This window comes from Syngnathus acus, chromosome 13 (assembly GCF_901709675.1).
Source record: "Syngnathus acus chromosome 13, fSynAcu1.2, whole genome shotgun sequence".
Taxonomy (NCBI): domain Eukaryota; kingdom Metazoa; phylum Chordata; class Actinopteri; order Syngnathiformes; family Syngnathidae; genus Syngnathus; species Syngnathus acus.
This window is the reverse complement of record NC_051098.1, coordinates 10,534,726-10,554,059: the sequence shown is the minus strand read 5'-3', so window position 1 is coordinate 10,554,059 and position 19,334 is coordinate 10,534,726. Positions and strand designations below refer to the sequence as shown.

At 42.2% G+C, this 19,334-nt stretch overlaps 1 protein-coding gene across 4 annotated transcripts; it reads right to left on the bottom strand.

Moving 5' to 3' along the window:
* Window positions 1–545: 545 nt before the first annotated feature.
* trip12 (thyroid hormone receptor interactor 12) lies at window positions 546–19,060 on the bottom strand. Of its 4 annotated transcripts, none has more exons than XM_037267562.1 (42): window positions 18,866–19,060; window positions 16,239–16,385; window positions 15,571–15,696; window positions 14,635–15,413; window positions 12,790–12,895; window positions 12,469–12,605; window positions 12,243–12,326; window positions 12,041–12,136; window positions 11,801–11,952; window positions 11,641–11,676; window positions 11,468–11,563; window positions 11,294–11,386; window positions 11,048–11,209; window positions 10,825–10,893; window positions 10,571–10,736; window positions 10,215–10,332; window positions 9,816–9,972; window positions 9,494–9,647; window positions 9,062–9,290; window positions 8,794–8,912; window positions 8,217–8,424; window positions 7,277–7,377; window positions 6,939–7,113; window positions 6,677–6,818; window positions 6,410–6,601; window positions 6,159–6,310; window positions 5,907–6,064; window positions 5,721–5,794; window positions 5,417–5,616; window positions 5,201–5,328; window positions 4,886–5,037; window positions 4,573–4,715; window positions 4,334–4,490; window positions 4,131–4,229; window positions 3,800–3,914; window positions 3,521–3,675; window positions 3,067–3,231; window positions 2,711–2,875; window positions 2,487–2,600; window positions 2,296–2,390; window positions 2,079–2,182; window positions 546–1,973 (listed from the first exon to the last, which is right to left on the bottom strand). In XM_037267562.1, the coding sequence occupies exons 2-42, from the start codon at window positions 16,334–16,336 to the stop codon at window positions 1,777–1,779; spliced, it is 6,168 nt and encodes a 2,055-aa protein (XP_037123457.1). In that variant the 5' UTR covers window positions 16,337–16,385; window positions 18,866–19,060; the 3' UTR covers window positions 546–1,776. The 4 variants fall into 4 exon arrangements, with proteins under 4 accessions (XP_037123457.1, XP_037123460.1, XP_037123458.1 ...); XM_037267565.1 differs by having other exon boundaries at window positions 9,494–9,566; XM_037267563.1 differs by lacking the exon at window positions 18,866–19,060 and adding an exon at window positions 18,321–18,479.
* Window positions 19,061–19,334: the final 274 nt, after the last annotated feature.

Below are 19,334 nucleotides of genomic sequence, written 5' to 3'. Positions count from 1 at the left end.
CATCTGAGAACATATAAACATGCAGTTTGAGCTGTAATTTTACAGAAACAATTTACAATATAACTCATTGGACTATTTGTGCAAGACTGAAATGACAAAACCTTAATCTTGAACAGGCTGAATGAATTGTATGTTCACGATCAAGAAACCATGTCATTGTAACTCACCTCATACTTGTTTTAGATGTTGTAGAATGCTTATTGGCGATGGGAAAATGAAGCTTCAATTTTGCTTCTTGAAGCAGTTGTATTTCTTGACTCATTTAAATGGCACAAAATTGGCCTGAAAGAACACCGATTTGTCATTTCTTAAACAGCTTTAAAACAGCTATTTTACAAATGCAGTGGGCCAGATAAAAGGAAATACTTTGTACAACCCTAGTTAAAATAATTGAAATGTGATGCATTTTTTGAGAAACTAATCATGCACATTTGGCAAAATTTCCATGAGATTTGGTGCCAAGGTGTGACTTGCCCCAGTTTCAAGGGCCTTCAACTTTGTAGATTCCACTTTGTGAAGAGCAGGAACCCAATAATGACCAAAAATGAGTCAAACAGTTACTTTATTTATGTTCAGGTAAAAACATGAACCTGATGCAGTAAATTATTGCAGATCTTAGAAACCAGCACATGAACGATTGGGCCAGGAAAGCAGACAGTGGCGCCCTCCTCTGGCCACTGGCTGCAGGTGCACACCTTTTTTTCCAAGCCAGCAGTGCAAGAAAAAAAAAAAACTACAGCAAGAAATAAAGACCATAGAAAATAAAAAAGAAAAGCAGACATTCTCACCTCAAACAGGGTGTGAAACTGCATATAAATTTGACTCCATAAGTGAACTTGAAATGCTATCTGGCCATAAAACAATAAAATGAGACCAGTCAAAATTGTGTGCCCGGCTACATGGTGTGTTGAGGGTTGCTCAAGGTAACCCTACAAATCTGATAGGGCCCAACAGAAAGACGCTAATGCTAGCAAAATAAGAGCAAAACACCTGAACCAGATCAACACACCGGTTACAACTTTTCATCTGAGCTGAATGAAGCTCTATAAAGGTGGAGGCCAGAATACAATCCAACTTATGTAAGGGGAAGAAAATGGTTCATATGCGTTCATCATTACCCACATTCAACCAACTGTAATTTAAGCGCGGACGAACGGGAGGGAATGCTAACGGAGAGTGAACACTCACACACGACAGGTTGGAAACAGTGAGACGTGGGGGTGGCGACAAAATAAGAGTGCAGACGGACAAATGGAGGGAGATGACAAAAACAAGGAGCTATTCTATCAAATGTATAGAATGAGCAAAGTCTGCAAATTTGTCTGTACAAATGATCTTTGGAGCTAAAGTAAACCTAGCTTGCTTGATGGACCCTCCCCGCCCTCCCCTCACACCCACATTGTCCACTTTGGAGAGGAGAAATCCCTTTTTTTCTTTTTTTTTTCCTTTTTTTAAATATCACACAGCAATGCAATTTAAAATATCACCCAGTTGTTTTCATCATTTTTAACATTACTCAACTACTGATATAGGTTTAACTCTCTTTATGTTTTAACATTTGTGTCATGGAACACCGTTCTATTTTTTTATTCTTTTAAATATTTTTTGGAGAGTCGGGGCAGCAAATATATATTTAAAGTTTTTCTGCAAGCTGCTTCTCTAACAAGAAGGCTGTACATGAAGCCTTAATGTATGTGGTTACAAAAAAAAAACCTTAGAAGTGAAGTCATATATTCAGTCGCTGAAGAAGGCATCTGAATGTGAGATGTGGCGAGATCATGAAAGGTGGAACGACTGTTGGCCCTCGCGAGCTGCCGTCAACAGTTTCTCTCGCATGATCTCAATGCTGGAGTAGTCAGGCAGCTTCAGGTAATTGACGCAGGTCATGACTGAAGGGAGGAACTCATCTGGGTTCTCAGTGGACTCGAATGTCTTCCTCACAATCGTCAAAGGGGGGTTCAGGCTACGGAAACCTGAGCGGAACAGCGAAGCCTTGTGATTGGCGCTGACACAGTACAGACATGCTCTGCAATCCCAAAGAGACGTGTATGTGAGTGACTGTGCGCGTGCCAACTCACCTCCAACGGGCAGTCTTGGGCTTCCCGTGACAAACTGCAGAAAAAGTCTCTGTTGCTCTGCGTCGAAGCTGCTCAACACTTCAAACAGGAACCGCACTGCCCGGCTGTAGGGTGATGAGGTCAAGATTTAGTTTGAAACTCTCCATCTCATGTTTGCGAGCTCTGAGTTGAATTAAAATCAGGGTCAAATTTGTGAGCAGGGTAAATGCAAGTTCACCTGTCATGTGTGTAGCCGTGATCCGGCCGACAGCACTCCATCAGGGTCTTGACGTCCCACGTCTCCGATTTACTGCCGCACAGTAACTGGTCAAGCTACAGGGAGAGAAGAGTACAGTTGAAGATGCGAGAACAAGGTCGATGAGGGGTATTTTACGAAACTCCTTTTACTAGGTGGGTGGAGAGACTTACCTCTTCTGGATAGAAATACTGGAGGTGATGTAGTGGGAAGACTGACTCAAAGCCTTCCCTAAAAGACTCAAACTGTCTTGACACTCCTTCATTGAGAGTCCAGTACACCACCAACTAGTAGAGGAGTGGGGGAAAAAAAAAAAAAAAAGTTGGTTTTGCAAACTACTGCCCTTTGTTCTTGCTTATCCACTAAAAAAGACAAGGAAGGAATAGTGGTGCCATACCCTGAGATACTCCTCAAGGTTGTAGATGGTGACAGGCACATCTTTCCCACCCTTTTTCAGCTCAATGTTGGGGAACCCTGGGAGTGTGAAGTCCAAACCCAGGTCCTCCACAATGCAGCCATTCATATTGAGGCTCTCCAATGCCTGTTGTAACGTCTCCCTTGTCTGCAAGCAAATACATGAAAAGGTTACTCCTTTGTGTATGAAGTCCACATGACAAGAACAAAATATAAGGTTACGGAAACAGACATCAAGACTATCCCAATTGCCGAAGTTCTGTCATGGAAGATTCAACAAAACAAAAATCACTCTGCCCTGATTTACACACAAAAAAAAAAAAAAAGAAGCACATCTACCTGAGAGCGATCCTGCTCAAGCCTCTTCTTTTGACGAATAATATCCTCCAAGTGCAGGATGGATTTCGCAACATCAGGATCAATGTTGACCAGGTCATGGGAATTTATAGACGTCTCATGTCGCAACATCCACTTATAAAATGGCAGCCCCAGTGGCAGGTCCAGCTGGTAATAAAACAAAGCAAAAATCCATTTGAAGAACAGGTTTCATTCAATGCCAAGTCAGGTGCCAAGAGTGGCATGTGTGAACCCTTACATACTGTTCATCTTTCATGCAGACATAATTATTTTGGAAAAAAACTTTAAGAGGGAATTCTATTTCTGAATGAGGTTCTAACACAAAATATGGCAAAAGTGAAGCGCTGTGAATACTTTCCAGATGCATGTTAAATTCAACCCAAACAGTATGTAAGTGGTAAAGGTGTCAGAGAAAAAAGAACTCTTAATTTCTCACAAGTCTGAAGTCCATGATGGCTTTGGCCATGAGCTTTCCCAAAAAGCGAAACTTCATTTTGATTTTGGCTATGTGTGCTGGTTTGGTTGTCCTGCCAAACGGAACCGCAAAGAGCCCTCTGGTACTGAACATGTACTTCATTCCTTCTTGGCTTCCTAGTCCAAACGAAACATGGAAAAAGGGAGTGAGGTAAAAGCAACAGCGTATTTTGATTACAAGCAGCGGTTTCACTAACAAGTGGAGACAATGTGTTACAGAAAAGGACTCGTAGGGTGATACCTTTCGGGTTGGTCAGAGTGACCTCTTCACCCCTCCACAAACCGAGGTCGGCCCGCTGTAGCTCTTGTGAAACTAGAGCGTAGAACTCCAGAGTGGGACCAAGACCCGTGCCCACCTGGAGAACAAGGACATTTATGACATTCATGTTTACCCTCTTCTTTATAATGCAATACTGCACTGCTTTGTTAGTGCAGGTTAGTGACAGACTACCGAGCACTCAGACTGATATGCATGAATTCAAATTAAGTGAAGAGAACTCAATCGTACATCCACCAGTAAACAAACGCATATCGACTAAAAGGCCCATGGTAGCATCATCAATTTCAAGTACCTCATTCTCATACTGAATTTCCAACATTGCACGTGAACTTCCCAGGTCCTGCATTACAGACTCCGCCTGCTTGAGCAGCTCATCTCGGTTTATCGTCCTCTGAAAGAATGGGACACAAAATTACATTTGAAGAAACAGACAAGACAATGTAAAGTTTCTTTGAAGGCCAAATGTGACATTGGTTACAAGATTAAATAAAACACCTTTTTCCTGTCAAGACGTGGTGCAACTCTGCTGTCCTGAGAATCTGATTGGTTTATCTCAGGATTAGTGTCCAGTAAGCGCTGCATGGCTCTGTCGCGATCAAAAGCCGTTACGTAGAACAACATCTGCCGTGTATCAAACGGGAAGAAGAAAGGGCTGCGGAGAGAACACAACATGAGAAAAGGGTCTGAGTCCAATTTGCAACTACTATGACACGATGAAAAGGGCAAACATTTACCAAGTCTTTCCGAGCTCTATGAGCCAAGTTGGGATGTTCCCGGTCATAATAACAAGAGGGTCTTGGAGCTGACGGTTGGCTTTGGCGGTCAGCTTACTGTTAATGAACTCACTGGTGGCGATGATTTCCTTACACACGGCATTCTGCAAAAACAATTGTATTAAGGCATGTCAAAATATGTTTCGTGTAGGCGATGACATGAACAGCTCAGCTGACCACTTTTGATGCATTGACCAAAAGTTAATCAAGTAGAGCTGGTTTAAATCAACCGGTGGGGAAAACCTGACAGTACACATTGTTCTTGGGGACTTACATCATACAAGTAGAACCAGTATCTACTGATTGAGTGCAGAACCCTCAGCAGCAGGTTGACGTCTAACGAGGGGTCATCAAAGGTGATGCTCTCTGGAGGCTCTGAAATGAGGTATGTCTCTAAGGGATTGATGACGCTGGGACACACACCATCTGGAAATAATAGAGAACGCCATTGTTATATTTACATTTTAGCACTCGTAGCATTTGCCCATGTGAATCTTGTAGTGATTTCTAAGCCCTTGCTCAAGTGCAGATTATTTTTTTAACAGACAAAGGCAACTGCCTTTCACTGCGAAGAACTAGAGATCCTCACCATGCCACAGCTCATCCTGCTTCTTGGCATTACGGGGAGAGGTTTTTGTGGGTGCAGTTTGGGCTCTGCCCCTCTTCCCTCCCACAGCGTCTTTGCTGCCGTCCTCATCCTCTCGAACGGGCTTATACCTGAGAGCAGAATCAAATCAAATGTTTACCCCGAGTAGGGTGCATTTCATCTTACACTCCTTCCTGCAGTCTCATTTGGAAAACTGACCATATTGTATGCGTTTTGGTCCAAATGCCTGCTCGCCCCAGTGGGTTTGCTTCATCGTCTGTGGACTCCCTTTCTTCTTCTGCCTGAAGGCTGTACTGCCGCACAGCCTGGTAAACTGTCATGTTGTATGGCAGCAAGTGGTCACCAATGTAGAACTGCAGTCTATGACGTACACTGCCTGAATTCAGGAACTGTGCAGCCTGTATATGATTACATGAGGGTCAATGCCAAAACAATTGTTAGAGCTGAGCAAGAAAAAAAAATAATAAGTCCATGGCCATTTTGAATTGTGTCATTCACATACCAGTGACTCGTCTATTTCATCATCCGAACCATCGTCATCACTATCTTCATCCTCTTCTCTGATTCGGCCGTACCCTTTATACAAAAATTGGTTACAGCTCAATTGCAACAACAGAGGACCCTTGAGAGAATGCATCAATTAGCGGATGGTCCCCTCACCAGCAAGGAGGCAAAAATTGTCACTCACCTCTGACCACAAGGTATCTCTCAATGGCTTGCACCAGGGCCAGAGGGTCTATCTTCACCGGGCCTCCTTTCCACTGTTTAACATTAGTGCAGTCTGGATGCCTCTGCAACTGACACTTGAGCTGATGTGTGTTGAAGAATTTAAGTGCCTGTGAGCCTCTGGAGAAGCATATTCGCTTGATTAAACTCGCATATAGATATGGAATTAGTTTAGGGTTAAATAAAATGGTGATCAAAGGACCAAGCAACTGACCTGCTTCCATTGCCATTGCCACTGGGGAAATCGTGCACTTTGACAGGGAACTGCTCCATTTGACTCAGACAGCTGTTCATTTTGTGAACCAGAGCCAGAAAAGGCCCATTTTCGGTTGGGTCCAGAGAACTTTCAGGCTCTGTTCCTGGAGCCTGTAAACCACATAGCAGGAGAACATTTGTTTTAAAAGGTAAACCAAGAAAGACCTTGTTGCATGCTTTGATCTTTCAAAATGAGTCCTCTATTCTCACCGGGCAGCCGATAAAGACATGGAGGAACCGTTTGAGTCGCATGTCTCGACTGAGCAAGTCTCGGTCTGTGTGGGAGGTTAGATAAAGCAGAAGCTGCTTTACCAACCCACTGTGTTGAATCTCAAAAGAGGACACATCGGATTCAGACACGATACTGGAGATCTCCGAAAGACACTCCAAACCGCCATCCACCTAGGAAAGGGAACATCAAATATCAGGCATTACCTGTAGCTAACTAGCCCATGTGAGAAAGTGTGCATGCTATACCTGCAGGTTGAGCTGCTCGGTGGATGTGCAAAGCCTCTGAAGTACATTCAATGCAGGGTTGCTGCCATCTACATTTTCAGAGTTGAAGTACCGCTCTACAAACTTGTTGGCCTGTTCTTTGATCCAGGCCTTGATTTTATCTCTGCCAAAACACGGGAGAAAAAAAAAAAAAAAACAGTTCAATAATCAAATCTAAACATTAGCACACATACATTAAAAGTCATAATTGCACATTACATCAAAGATTTTGTTGGGATCATACCTGTTATTTGAGACAGAGTCCTTGGGCGGTGCCCTTGCCAGGCCACTCACCCCAGCTGTACGTGAGGGCTCAGAGTTGGCATTATTGGTTTGGGCACCCAGTTTGCCCCAGGTCTTGGGATTGAGACTGGCCAAGAAGGATGATTTGGGTGACTGGGTACTTGTGGGGCTTTTAGCTGTGGAGAAAACATACTTCAAGTTAAGAACATGCACAAAAGCATATAATTTGACTGGACCAATGTCATTCTATTTCTTTTGACAAACGCTGCAGGTTGTGTGGTGTGTGTGCACTAAAACACTAACAAGATGATTGGACAGACTCTCAAAAGAACATCTTACCCTGATTGTCTACTTTATCATCATCCCTTGGTGGCGAGTATTTAGGCCTTCTGGGCCCCCTCTTGGGTAATCGTTTTCTCTTCAGGACATCACTTAACCTCCTGAGAATAGACAATAGGAGCATGGTAAATATGGTTATTACTGTGACGGATTTAAAAGAAAAAAAATCGTTGCACTTCGACATCTGTTGACTTTTTCAAATACAAAGTCAAGTGTTTCTAAAGCTGGCTATTTGTGTCATTTTAAAAATGGGACACGTTACAGAAAATTGTCTTTTAATTGCTTGTACACTTGGTCCGAGGATAATAATGGAACCGTTATGCTAGGCTAAGCCCCGCCACTGCATTGGCTCAGTGGCAGAGGAGGCAGGGAGAACAATGAAATGTTATAGTCCCGTGAAACCATGGTTGAACATTTTGCTCCTGTTCATATAGCGTGCCTTTCTGCAAATGCATGAAATGCATAATTTAATATTGCTTAGTGTAGCTTGAACTATTCATTTCATTCTATTTCTTACTTTCATTCTTTAAACATAGACCTGGAGTTGCACGCCAATTTTGATGCATGTGTACCATACAATTGAATATCTAATAATTTGCCCTGTCCAATAATTAGTTCATGTTTGTCAAAATTGGAATCAATTCCATTATTTTACTTAGAAAAAACAGTCCCTTTCAAAAAAAACGTTTATCAATTTATGTTAATTAAGGCCTCAAATTCATTGTGGTCAATGACAATGTGTGAATCTTTGTGTAGATTGGTTGAGGAAAACGATGACATTTTACCGTTTTATTGTAATTTGAAGGTTCTTTTTGTACCAGATTTTTAATAGGGAACATAACATAAAAGCGTAACATCCCACACAAAAAGCAGAAGCCGTTATCTGATTTTCAACATTTTGTTCAGGTTGATGAAATAAAGAATATCAAATTCTACTCACCCTTGCGGACTGAGGTCCAGTGAGTCATCCATGCTGTGCTGGAAGCTCGGAGAACCCAAGTCAGGCGTCGTATTATTGGCGGCCGTGGTGGATGTAGTGCTAATGGTTGTAGTACACAGACTGGTACTACTGCTGGGGGAAGCCTTGGGTGGGCAAGTAACTAGAAAACTCTCAGACTCTGCCAAGTTTTTAACCTGATGCATTACACCTGTAGAGAAAAATACAAAAGCAGGCCTTGACGTGAGTAAAATGAGTCGCTCTGAGCTGACAGTTCTGAGAAAAATGTTGGCATAAAAAAATAAATAAATAAAGGATGCTTTTGTAAACATGTTCCTTTCTCATTGGATTGCATTCAGTGACTAAAACTATAAGTATTTTGTTTCCCGAGTTGAATAAGAATAATTCTGCACCTATGTTCCTCAGCTGGCAGAGGAGGCTCCTGTGTCGCTCACAGAACATTTGCTGCCGTGTCCGTTTTACATGTTGAATCTTTTTATGTCGTGCTATTCACTTTGGTTTTAACAGTATATAAACCTACTTTGCCGCAAAATCATTTTGTGCACAATAAGACAACTACCTTCTCTCCTGAAATAGACACTGAAGACATCAGGGAGCTTCTGCATGAGGATCTCAGCCATCTGCAGAGACCCCACAACAATCTTCAGGTCCTGGCTTGATAGCATGGAGGCAATGTGACTGGAGGGGAGAAAAATAAACAAACATGAGTCAATTATATATATAATAATAAAATTTAAAAAAGACCACCTTAATAAATGTGCTCCTTTTAAATGGCACCTTCTAAATTGAGTTTATTCATAAATGAAAACAGCAACTCAAATCCTTACCTGGACACTGCATGGTTCCTCAACACATCCTTCAGCAGCTCTGCATCAGCAAAGTAGATGATCCTGAGGATGGCTCTAAGGCACTTGTGTCTAACTGCAGGTCCAGCAGAGGAGCTGTACACTTCATACAAGACCCCAAATAGAGTTTTGATAAAACATTTAGCCAGCTCGGGATCTTCTTTCATCAGCTGGGCTCGTGCATCTTCTCGCCTAACTTCCTGGTGGCTCCCTGGAGAAAAGGGCAACACCATATTAAAATTGCTTGAAAGCCACAGCAAACATTCCTAATTACAACTAGAGCCATTTGAGGCTGATGTGCATAGCTCAGATGGACTACTTCTTAACGTAACTGAAACAAATGCATCAAGAGTTTATTTTAGAGAAAATACAGTACAAACTGTTGTGTTTTAGAAACTTAGTCAAGATGATTACCGGAGTTGGGATTTGCAAGTGGATTTGGCTTCCTCTGGATACCACGTGCCGTTCCGGTGTCTTCATTGATCTGCTGCATAGAGTTAAAGTCAATTGTGTACACACGACCCAGAGTTGACAAGCTGATCTCATCTTCCCCATTCTGGTGGGCTGTCTGTAGGACAAGACAATCACCATACACGGCCATAATTAGAAGTGGATGACAATAAATGTGATATTTAATTATGATTCACAATGCAATCAATACTTTAGGACAAATGTACCAGGGTGCTATAATGGCAGTCTTTCAGCATTTCAAAATATGCCTAAAGTGGGTCATTACCTCAATAATGCGGCTGTCGATGCGATTGTAAGGGTGCCACAGCCCTCTATCATCCCGCCACTGCCATATGACTCCTTCCGTCGTTTGGGCGCTGCCCTTCTTCAGCATCAAATCGACTGCAAAGATGCCCTCTCGAGGAAGGCAGGGCATCAGCTCACTAGATGGAGAACAAGTTTTAGATTGCTGTAGAACTACTTTAAGATTCGTGAGGTGTCATGAAGACATGTGTAATTGAGAATATTAAAAATGTACGTATGCTTGTTGTGTCAATAAAAGGTTGTGACATACTGGTCCAGTCATAATGGCATCAATCAGTGTTTTAATATAGAAAAAGAAGAGACAATACGTTATGCTATGGGGAGGAGGAAGAGAGGAGAAGGAGGAAAAAAAATCTGTTACCATATTAGGGAGGTCAATTCGTAGAGCTCTTGAGGGCTGCGTGGTACAAGTTCAATCTGTTCCTGGCAGCTGCCATTTGATGCCCCACACAAGAGGAAGCGCAACGTTTCTGCTATGTCTGTTGAAAAGGGGGGAAAAATAAGACAACTGCAGTTAGCATCCAGCTCATACTAATTGGAATAAAGTGTCATACGATTTGGAATAAAGTGTGTGTTAACCAAACACAATAAACGTTGATACAACTGAGATAATCAAAATCTGCATACCTGTAATGAATTGTAGGTCCAGGGGCTTATCAGAGACTAAATTAAAGTGTGAACCGTAAGGGTGAGAGGGTTAAGGGGAATGTTACTCACTTTGTTTCATGAGCTGAACTGCCAAGCAGGGACAGTTGGAACACATGAGGGAAAACATGCGCACAACCATGATGAACATCCCAGAGCTAAGTATAGGTGGTGTCACTACTAGCAGCTGCTGAATGTTGGTCAAAAGGTCTCGTGATGCCACTTCTTGCAGCAAGTTCTGTTGATTCAAACGTAAAAATTGGCTTGGATTAAAATCAGTGAGAGAAACATAGCACTAAATAAATCTGAAAAAGTTCCGAACAAACCTCCTCGTGTTGAAAATTATCCACCAGTCGAGCGAAACAGAGGCAAGTGCTCTCAACAGACTTTTTGTCCTGCGGGGGAATTTAAAACCAAAACACATTTCACGCCAAACATTTCATTCTTGGCATATTTTCAAATAAATGACATATCACCATGAATTAAATCCATGTGACATGTGTAACGGTGTCATTTTTCTCAGTGACTTTGTGAAGCAGTTTATTTTACCTGATGTGCAAGTCTCTGAGTCAACAGAGGCAGAGAATCAGCAACAAAGTGGAACTCATCAGGTGTAATGCTCTGGCAGCAGTTGGCTGCTATGGCCAAGGCATTCCTCTGTGCATTGATGCTGAAGAATTCCAGGTAGAGTAGGCAGTCAGCAAGCCCACCCTGTGAGAAATGACAGGAAATTATTGCAAGGCAGTTTGGGAGTGGCAGTGACTACAGACAAGATATTTTACGTGACACACTTACCGCCTGCAAAATTGCTTTGCTGTGTCGCCTCGACAGCATTTCCAAGGCAGTCAGGGCCTGCTCAGCTACGTCAATGAACTGGATCACCTGAAGCTGCATAAATGACATTCCACGTATAAAAATGTCATCTTACCTATCTCAAGATAGTTACAAAGTTGGGGCCACCTGTCTTACCTTCTCCAGGAAGACAGGAATAGCATCAACCACTACAGCTGAGGACCTGGGCAGGGCCTCCATCATGTATGTGAGTGCACGGGAGGCATGATTCATCTAGAGAAATTTACATTTACATTAAGATAGAGAGATTGGGAAGAAGAAAACCAGTGGTCAAGTTTCAGTGTACTTACAATATCGAAGTTATGCTCCATTTGCAAAAGTGTAATCTGTGAAAGAAAGCAGAACAACAAATAGAAGCATTTGTTACAATGAATAAGGTCTTAGGTTCATATGAAAAGCCAGTCCATTTGTCTCCGTAAAAGTGTCCGAGTCAAACTAGATTTAACTCACCAAAGCGGGCACGACGCTTTTGACAGGAAATCCACCAAGTGTCTCTTCATTGCCCATTACCAACAGCTGGCACATCTCAATGGCAGCTTGGAGCTGCTGAGACTCATCACCTGTGGCCTGCAGACCTTGCAGTAACTGCTGAGCCTTGGAGCCTGGACAAAGAATGGACACAAGTTTTCAATTCATTCTTACGAGTTGACTAAAGTCACAGAGATGCAGAGATAAGAGGGTACTGCATACTGGCACCACTGCCGATGGTCCTGTGAAAGAGCTGTGACATCCGAGGTCCCAGGGGGCCAAATAGGTGTGGGGGGAGACCCCTGGCCTCTAGTAAAGCTACAAAAACACCACCAAAGTGGCAGGTTAAATCAATATGCATGCATAGGCAGAATGACTAAAAAATGTGTTAACCAAATGTTGAGTTTATGTTGAACTGAGGTACCTTGAAGCCTTCCCATTTCAGAGTCATCAGATTCACTCTCTCCAGAGGTGGTCATGCCTACTGCTCCAGTAACTGAACTCGAAGCTGGAAAGATAAATCATAGCCATTTAGTTTGTGAGGAAATAAATAAAGTTATGACTAAACTTAGTTTAATTAGTACCCTTACTATTTTTAGAAGTTGAGTTTGTCAACGCAATGACTGCAAATAAAATGGTTAAGTAGGTACCTGAGGCGCCCTGTGATGCCTCATCAGTGCGGGCGGCCGACGAGTTTGCCCCATCCTGGTTGTTGTCGGAGTCAGCCATTTTCTCCTGCCGGCGTGCGTCAGCTGCCCCACGCTTGCCCAGGCCTGAGCCCCGCCGACTGTAATAAGCAGAATCAATATGAGCCACCACGGAATAATTCAACATGTTCAGGATGTTCATGTGGCTCAAGGTTGTCAATTTATTCTTGCAGTTTAAGAATTTACAGAGCACATATATTCAAACTAATTTTCTCCAGTCAAATTCAAGTGGAAGGCATGCATGTATATATATATATTATATACCTGGTGCTGGCACAGGAGCCCGTGGTCTTCTGACGTGTGCTCCGCCGAAAGCTGGGGAGCTCTGCTGGAGGAGACTCGCTGCGCTTTTTAGTGGATTCTCTCAAACCTTGGGTAAACAATGGTGACATTTAAATATTGGTGAAACATTATGCAGGGATTTGTAAGATTGATGTCAAAATCATATAGCCGTGCCACAAGTGAAACTGTACTTTCAGTTCGTAAAAGTCAATGTCTGTAACACTGGCAAGACAGGAGAGTGGTATTAATAGCACCCGGGGCAGTATGACAGGGCACCCTTCATTGCTAGACTGAAGTCATAGTTCATTTCTTCAAAAGGATAAAACATCAGATTATGACACCAAAGGCTAAAAAGTCAGACTATTCCTTTGTGTCCTTTGCAAATGACAAAACTAAAAAAAATCTTGCATGAAATTGACATTACTCAAAACAAAATGTCTCCCACAACTAAGCAAAGACAGGGATTTGTACCGATTTACTTACCATTAACGCTGTGAATACGGTACAGTGTTATGGTATCAGATGATAACGGATGAACAAAATGAGAGCTGCAGTTCTAAACAGAGTGGTGTGTCTCTGCCTGTCTGCAAACATAACCGAGTCAACTGATAGGTTGATAACCAAGCCAACTTAGGAGGAGCCTCCCTTTTTGGGCCCAAAGCCCAAGCCACTGAGGCCACCCTGCTAATAACAGTGGGACCCAAGAAACATTTGCACAGGTACGCCTCACATCCAACCTTCCTTACAACAGCCTATTACATTAGGTAATAGATTAGCTGTTTGAGTTCAAGTACAGAAAAGCTCAAACGTTATCGTGAGAGCGAATCAAAGGGTTTTAACTATATCCCTAAAGGTGCTGGCTGCATGTGTATGATGTGGTGGACACATATGCAGTGTGTCAGTTGAATCAGGCAATATACATTGTGGATGCGAAATTCAATTAAAATATTAAATATTCCAATGTGCAACCACATAACTATGAGGCAAAACCCCAGACCGTCCAAGTTAGAAAACTATGAAAACACGTCTCTCAAGTTTGGTCTGTCTGTGGCTTTGTGGGACGGAACCTACTCACATCAGCAATGTCACATCACAGCATGAGAGACCTCAGCTTTATGCAATGTGAACACGCACAAGACTGAAGAGCTAAGATCATACCCCAAGATAAACTATTCTCTCTGCAAAGTACAAAACATTTTCTACATCCTCATGAAGGTATGGCCATAGCAGAGCCCTCAAAAATCTTGAACACTCTTACAAAAGTGTTGAAAATCTTATATAAGGGTAGTTCTTTTGTTCAGACTTTTGTTGTTTGTCTGAACAAAAGAACTACATTATATAATATACGGTGAGATTATGAATCCAAATGTTGAATTTTTTTTTATTGGAATTGTCCAGGTTTAGACAAGGTTTCTGTAAACGCTTCCTTGTCACCCCACACAGAATAAGAACAATAAAAAAAGATATGAAATTTGAAAGCGCAAAATAAACCTGATGGGCCATATTAAGAATCGTTGCATGTGGCTCGTGCCTGGATAACCTGGATCATAAAAAAATTAATTTATTAAAAAAAAAAAAATCTAATTTGCTTTATGTCATGGTGAGTTTCAAAACTCTGTTTTTAGCATGACATGCTGCAAAAAAAAAATAACACAGCCAGGATTGTTGTATTATACACGGTATGCATTCAGGAAAGCTATCCAAACATTCCGAAGAACATTGAGTTGGAGTAAAACTAAAAAAACGACACATACCCTTGCATGGAAGTTGTCAAGACAATTCCGTTGTGTATTATCTATTGTAAGTATTTCAATAACGGTAACTCACGTGCAAGTTTCGCTTGTAATCCAGACGGTCCTGGTTTGGATGTCTCAGTTTTGGACGATGCAGTTAGAGACAGTTTGGGTTTTGGCAGATTGACTTTTGGGTTGAAGCGTGTTGCCCACTCAAACTTTGAAGAGCTGGACTTGGCCTGTTCCTTGTCACGGGTGCTACGGCGAGGAGAGGGGCTTGAGGCGGAGCGAGATCGGCGTGCCTTTGTCTGGTCTTTGCCCTGTTTGACTCGGGCACCTGGCGTTGTGGCACTATTTGTGCCTGTAGTGGAAGAGGAGGAGGAAGTTGAGGCAGAAGAGGAGGAGTCTGTCACGTTGCTACACCCAGCTTTGGCTGAGGCGGCCGATTTTGACGCCAGCTTGGTGGGTTTAACAGTTCTGCCCTCTGTACTATTGGAGAGGGACACGGTGGTGCTTCTTAGACCTGGATGAGAATCTGCTTTCTTCCGTTTCTGGACCGGTGAGGCCCCAGTGGCCCCACTTTTCTTACTCTGTCCTCTACCCGAGGATGCAGGTGCTTCTGCAGCTAGTGACCTCTTCTTAGCTGTGTTTTTCCTGGTCTCTGAGGTATTATCTCTGGGTAAGGGCTGGGATTTGGCCTTTTTTGTTAGTGGCGGTCCTAACGTGCTAATTTGGTCTGGAGCTTCACTTCGCTTGAGTCCTTGGGTGCCTTCGCTCTTGGACTGATGGCTTTGTCGCTCTTGTTCGGATGTCCCTGCAGCTTCTGGGTCGTCTTGCAGTACAAAAGATGCCACGGACAGCGCAAGTCCGCTTCTGCCAGTTTGGAAGGAAAATGACAAAATGTGATCTAAGAAACGAGTTGTTCTCAAACAAAAACAAATGTCATATAACACTCTTAGAACAAAATGTACATCATATACATTTCAAAACAAACTCTAGCAAAGAAGTACCAAGAGTAAAGGACGGGTACCTTTTTGAGCTGTGGCCTCTGGTCTGGCCAGTGACTGAGCTGCTTGTGGCTTTGGAAGCCTTGGATATGGGTCTTCTACTTTCAGGTGGGGAATTTACTTTTTGTTTGACCTGCTCTGACTGCAACCTGTAAGGGTGGAAATACAAGCGGAAGAAACAGTGCGGGTCTTTGTACTTAGGACATAGAAGATCATGTTTAATCCAAATAAATCATTTTTGCCAAGTGCCTTCAAAGAATAGCTTTGTCAAGCATGGTAAACTTAAAACATGATATCAGTCATATTCTAGATACGACTCGTGAAGAAGAAACCGCTAAGACTGAACACAAACTAGTATAGCAAGATGGTCAACCTGTTTTTTTTTTTTTTTATATGTTCTTATTTCAAAACCAAGAAACCCAGAATTATTTGTAGAGTAGAATTTTAACTAACTTTAAGTACATTTAGTGTGTACCTAAAGATGAACTAGCCAATCTTGTGATAAAAATGTACACGAGCAGCACATGTACCGCCCCAGTTACTTTCAAGTGAACAGAGCAAGTCCCATCTTTCAATATATTTCCCCTTTTTGTCTCAAAACACAATAGAGGCAACTTGGATCAATTACTGTTACTATTCACTAAATGAGAAGTTAGTTAAACAGTATAAAGATTTATTCAATAAAACTTACCTTCCTGCGACAGTGTGGTCTTGTGGCTGGGCCGCAGCAGTGTTCCTCTGTGAACGGCGCAGTGACCCCCCTGGATTGGAATTAGGCCGGTTGGACATTGGCACCTCTCTCCTGAAGGGACATACCCTTTCTAGACACTACCATTCACTGCAATCAAAGAGAGAATTGTACAAAAATAACACAAAAAAAATATTTTTACTGTAATATTATAATTGCTATAGATTAAGTATCAGTATTTGACAAGTATTTGGGAAAGATATTATTTGACCATTAGTACAGCTTCATTTATTTCTATTCAGCAAACAAACAAAGCAACCAACTACCTGAAGGCTGTATTTTAGCAGATGATTGCATTTGATATCTTTTCTTTTTAACTGAAGATTTAATTGAGCTATTGCCATGCAGGGCTCATGTGGTGAAGAAATTTACATACATTGTTTCTCCTCATTTATGAATAGATGCTCATTGATCATATGCATGTCTTTACAGAGACTGAATCATGAGTAAACTTGATTGGATTATACATGTTAAATCACATTAAATCATACATGGGCTATTACATGTCTTCAAAGAAATTTAAAAACGGATGTGCTTAAGTATTGCAAAGGGATGAATCAAATGCATAGCTTTCAAGTGTTTCATGTTTTGAAGAGGGACACAGTATTATCAACTAATACAATAGGGACACAGTATTATCAACTAATACAAAAAGACATCTCAAAACAACTTTAACTGCCGTTTTAGACAAAGAGCACCGATATTCCAAGGGTGAAAAAAATCCTGAAATAAGAGCTCCTAAAAATACGCCATAGTAAGCTCACAAGGCCATTTTAGGCCCTCACTGACAGTGCATCCTGGTCTTTGTTTATTCGCCCATTCGGATGAACCACGCTCACCTTTTCTGTTAACTTCTAACGTTGTCTGCGACATTAAACAAACCGGAGTGAACTCCGATGCGCCAGTAATAAAACAACGGAGTCTATTCAGTTGCCGAAGCCCTGATAAGAGGTCTGAATTTCTGACGTAGTTCTCGAGACGCCGACTAGCATGTTAAGCTAGTACCTTAAATTTACCACGGAATTTGCCCCTTTTTTGTACACTGCCCACACGTTAAGAACCCCAAACCGAAACAGGTCAACGATTGTGTGGATAATGGCTGTTATTACGACACGTTGTTAGTAAACGCACACACGACACTCAATCGGCTAAAGTATAGCCGCTAATGGAGCAATGGGTTGATTAAATGCGTAGTTGGCGTACCGGTGTGTCAATCTTTCAAGCAGAAGCTCTCAACGAAACTCACTTATCCTTTTCGTTGTTTTTCCTCGTACAATCTACTTCGTTGGTATCATTACCGGTTATTCTTAAGTACTGTCGAGACGGGGCCTTTTTGACAGGATACACATTCGATCGCCAAACAATCCGGTTAGCGACATATATCGAACACGTTAGCAGCAGCGAAGGCGATTAATGACACACGGCTAGCGAACAAGCTGCAATCAAACAAGCAGCTAAATTGTTATATATACACCGATTATCGTGACAGTTCTGCTCTATATGCTCTGGCTAAGAACTATAACTGTCACAGGACTCTCACGCAAGTTTAGCTTACATGACGTACTGTTTTGTGATGATCGAACAACCACGGAAAACAGACGAATTCATATGAAATCAGTTACCAGGCATATCCAGCATCTCTTCCGAAAGTGTCGACGTTAACACAGAACTCGCAAGTATGGCTAACTGAGGTTAGCTAGCTAAGGATCACTAATGTTTTCCGAGCTGACAGAAGGCCAACAATGTCCTACTCTCAGTGACGCCAACTCGCGTTTGTCTTTAATGTTTCAGAAGCAGACAACTTGTCCGAACACGCGACGCGTCCGTATCGTAACTTACATATCAAACATTTGAAACTGTGGGGGGAAAAACACTGTCCAAAGCAATATTTAGGCACCTTAGCCCCGACGACCAGGTTGTTAACGCATTCTTCCAAGGCTAAAGCTAGCTTAGCTTGATACGATGGCAAACGCTTCCAATTTGTTTACTGGCAAACACCACAGTAGGCTGACATAGATGGCTTACCATGGCTCCGTTATCGTTTGCCACTAGCTAAGATAGTTTCTCAATACAAAATTAAATGCCGACTTTCGAAATCAAATTAAGTACAACGGGAGTGTCGTGAGCGGTGGTTAACACTGAACGTTGACAAACCAAACAAGAGGGTTACAGCTACCAGCTAACACTGGCACACAAGCTAATTTATATTAGCATGCCTTGTTGTTGCTAGCTTGCTTTTTGTCAGCAAGACGAGATGTGATTCCTTGAACTGCAGATTCCCTGCACCAATCAAACGATGTATATTAGGCTGCAACCGAGTCGTACTGAATTAAGTGTACGAGCTCGTTTTCTAGGTGATATCCACCAGTAGGTTCACGTAAGCTAGCAAAACGAAATGGCCTCTGATACCTTAAGACACAAAAACAGAAAAGCACAGACGGGATTCGAGACCTTCAACAAAGAGTACAGCGTTATCTCCTATCCTTTTCGTTTATGGATATTTTCGACGGGTCTTAAGGCTGTTGGCCCAAGTGTCATTGAAAACCGAACATTTGCCTTAATGGGGTTACCTATTTCTTCCAGTGTTGTAGTTGTAACAGACAGTGCACCAGCTTCTCTGTTTTCTCTCTCTCTCTTTCGGTCCCTCTTCTAGCCCTTGCTGCTAGTTTCACATCAGCTGAGAGACCGACAACTGTGATATACATCCGCCTGATTCATCCGCGTAGGGACTAGATCTTTCTGACGTTAGCTAAGCTTCCGGTTAGAACCGCATTAAAAGGCTATTGCTGAATTTTACTTCATCCCTTTCGAACTAAATGTCATCTATGTGATGCAAGACGCACATTTAATTTCTATGGCATGGAAGAAAAATAGATTTCACACTGCATTCATTACATTTTGACAAGAGCAGCGTTCAACACAATAAAATTATCTTTCAAGCAAAGTCTCCAATGGTCTATTTATGCAGTCGTGCAGAAGTAATCCTGCAAGTTATAGACATTTAAACGAATTGCCTTTCAAGCCAATTCTCCAATGTTG

What these genes read in the sequence shown, in the direction of transcription:
- trip12 (XM_037267562.1), bottom strand. Translation starts at nt 16,336, where the DNA reads ATGTCCAACCGGCCTAATTCCAATCCAGGGGGGTCACTGCGCCGTTCA. An exon ending in GCAAAGCAATTTTGCAGGCG is followed by an intron (nt 11,210 to 11,293) that starts GTAAGTGTGTCA and finishes CATTTCTCACAG; the next exon opens with GGTGGGCTTGCTGACTGCCT. An exon ending in GCAGGATGAGCTGTGGCATG is followed by an intron (nt 5,038 to 5,200) that starts GTGAGGATCTCT and finishes TATTATTTCCAG; the next exon opens with ATGGTGTGTGTCCCAGCGTC.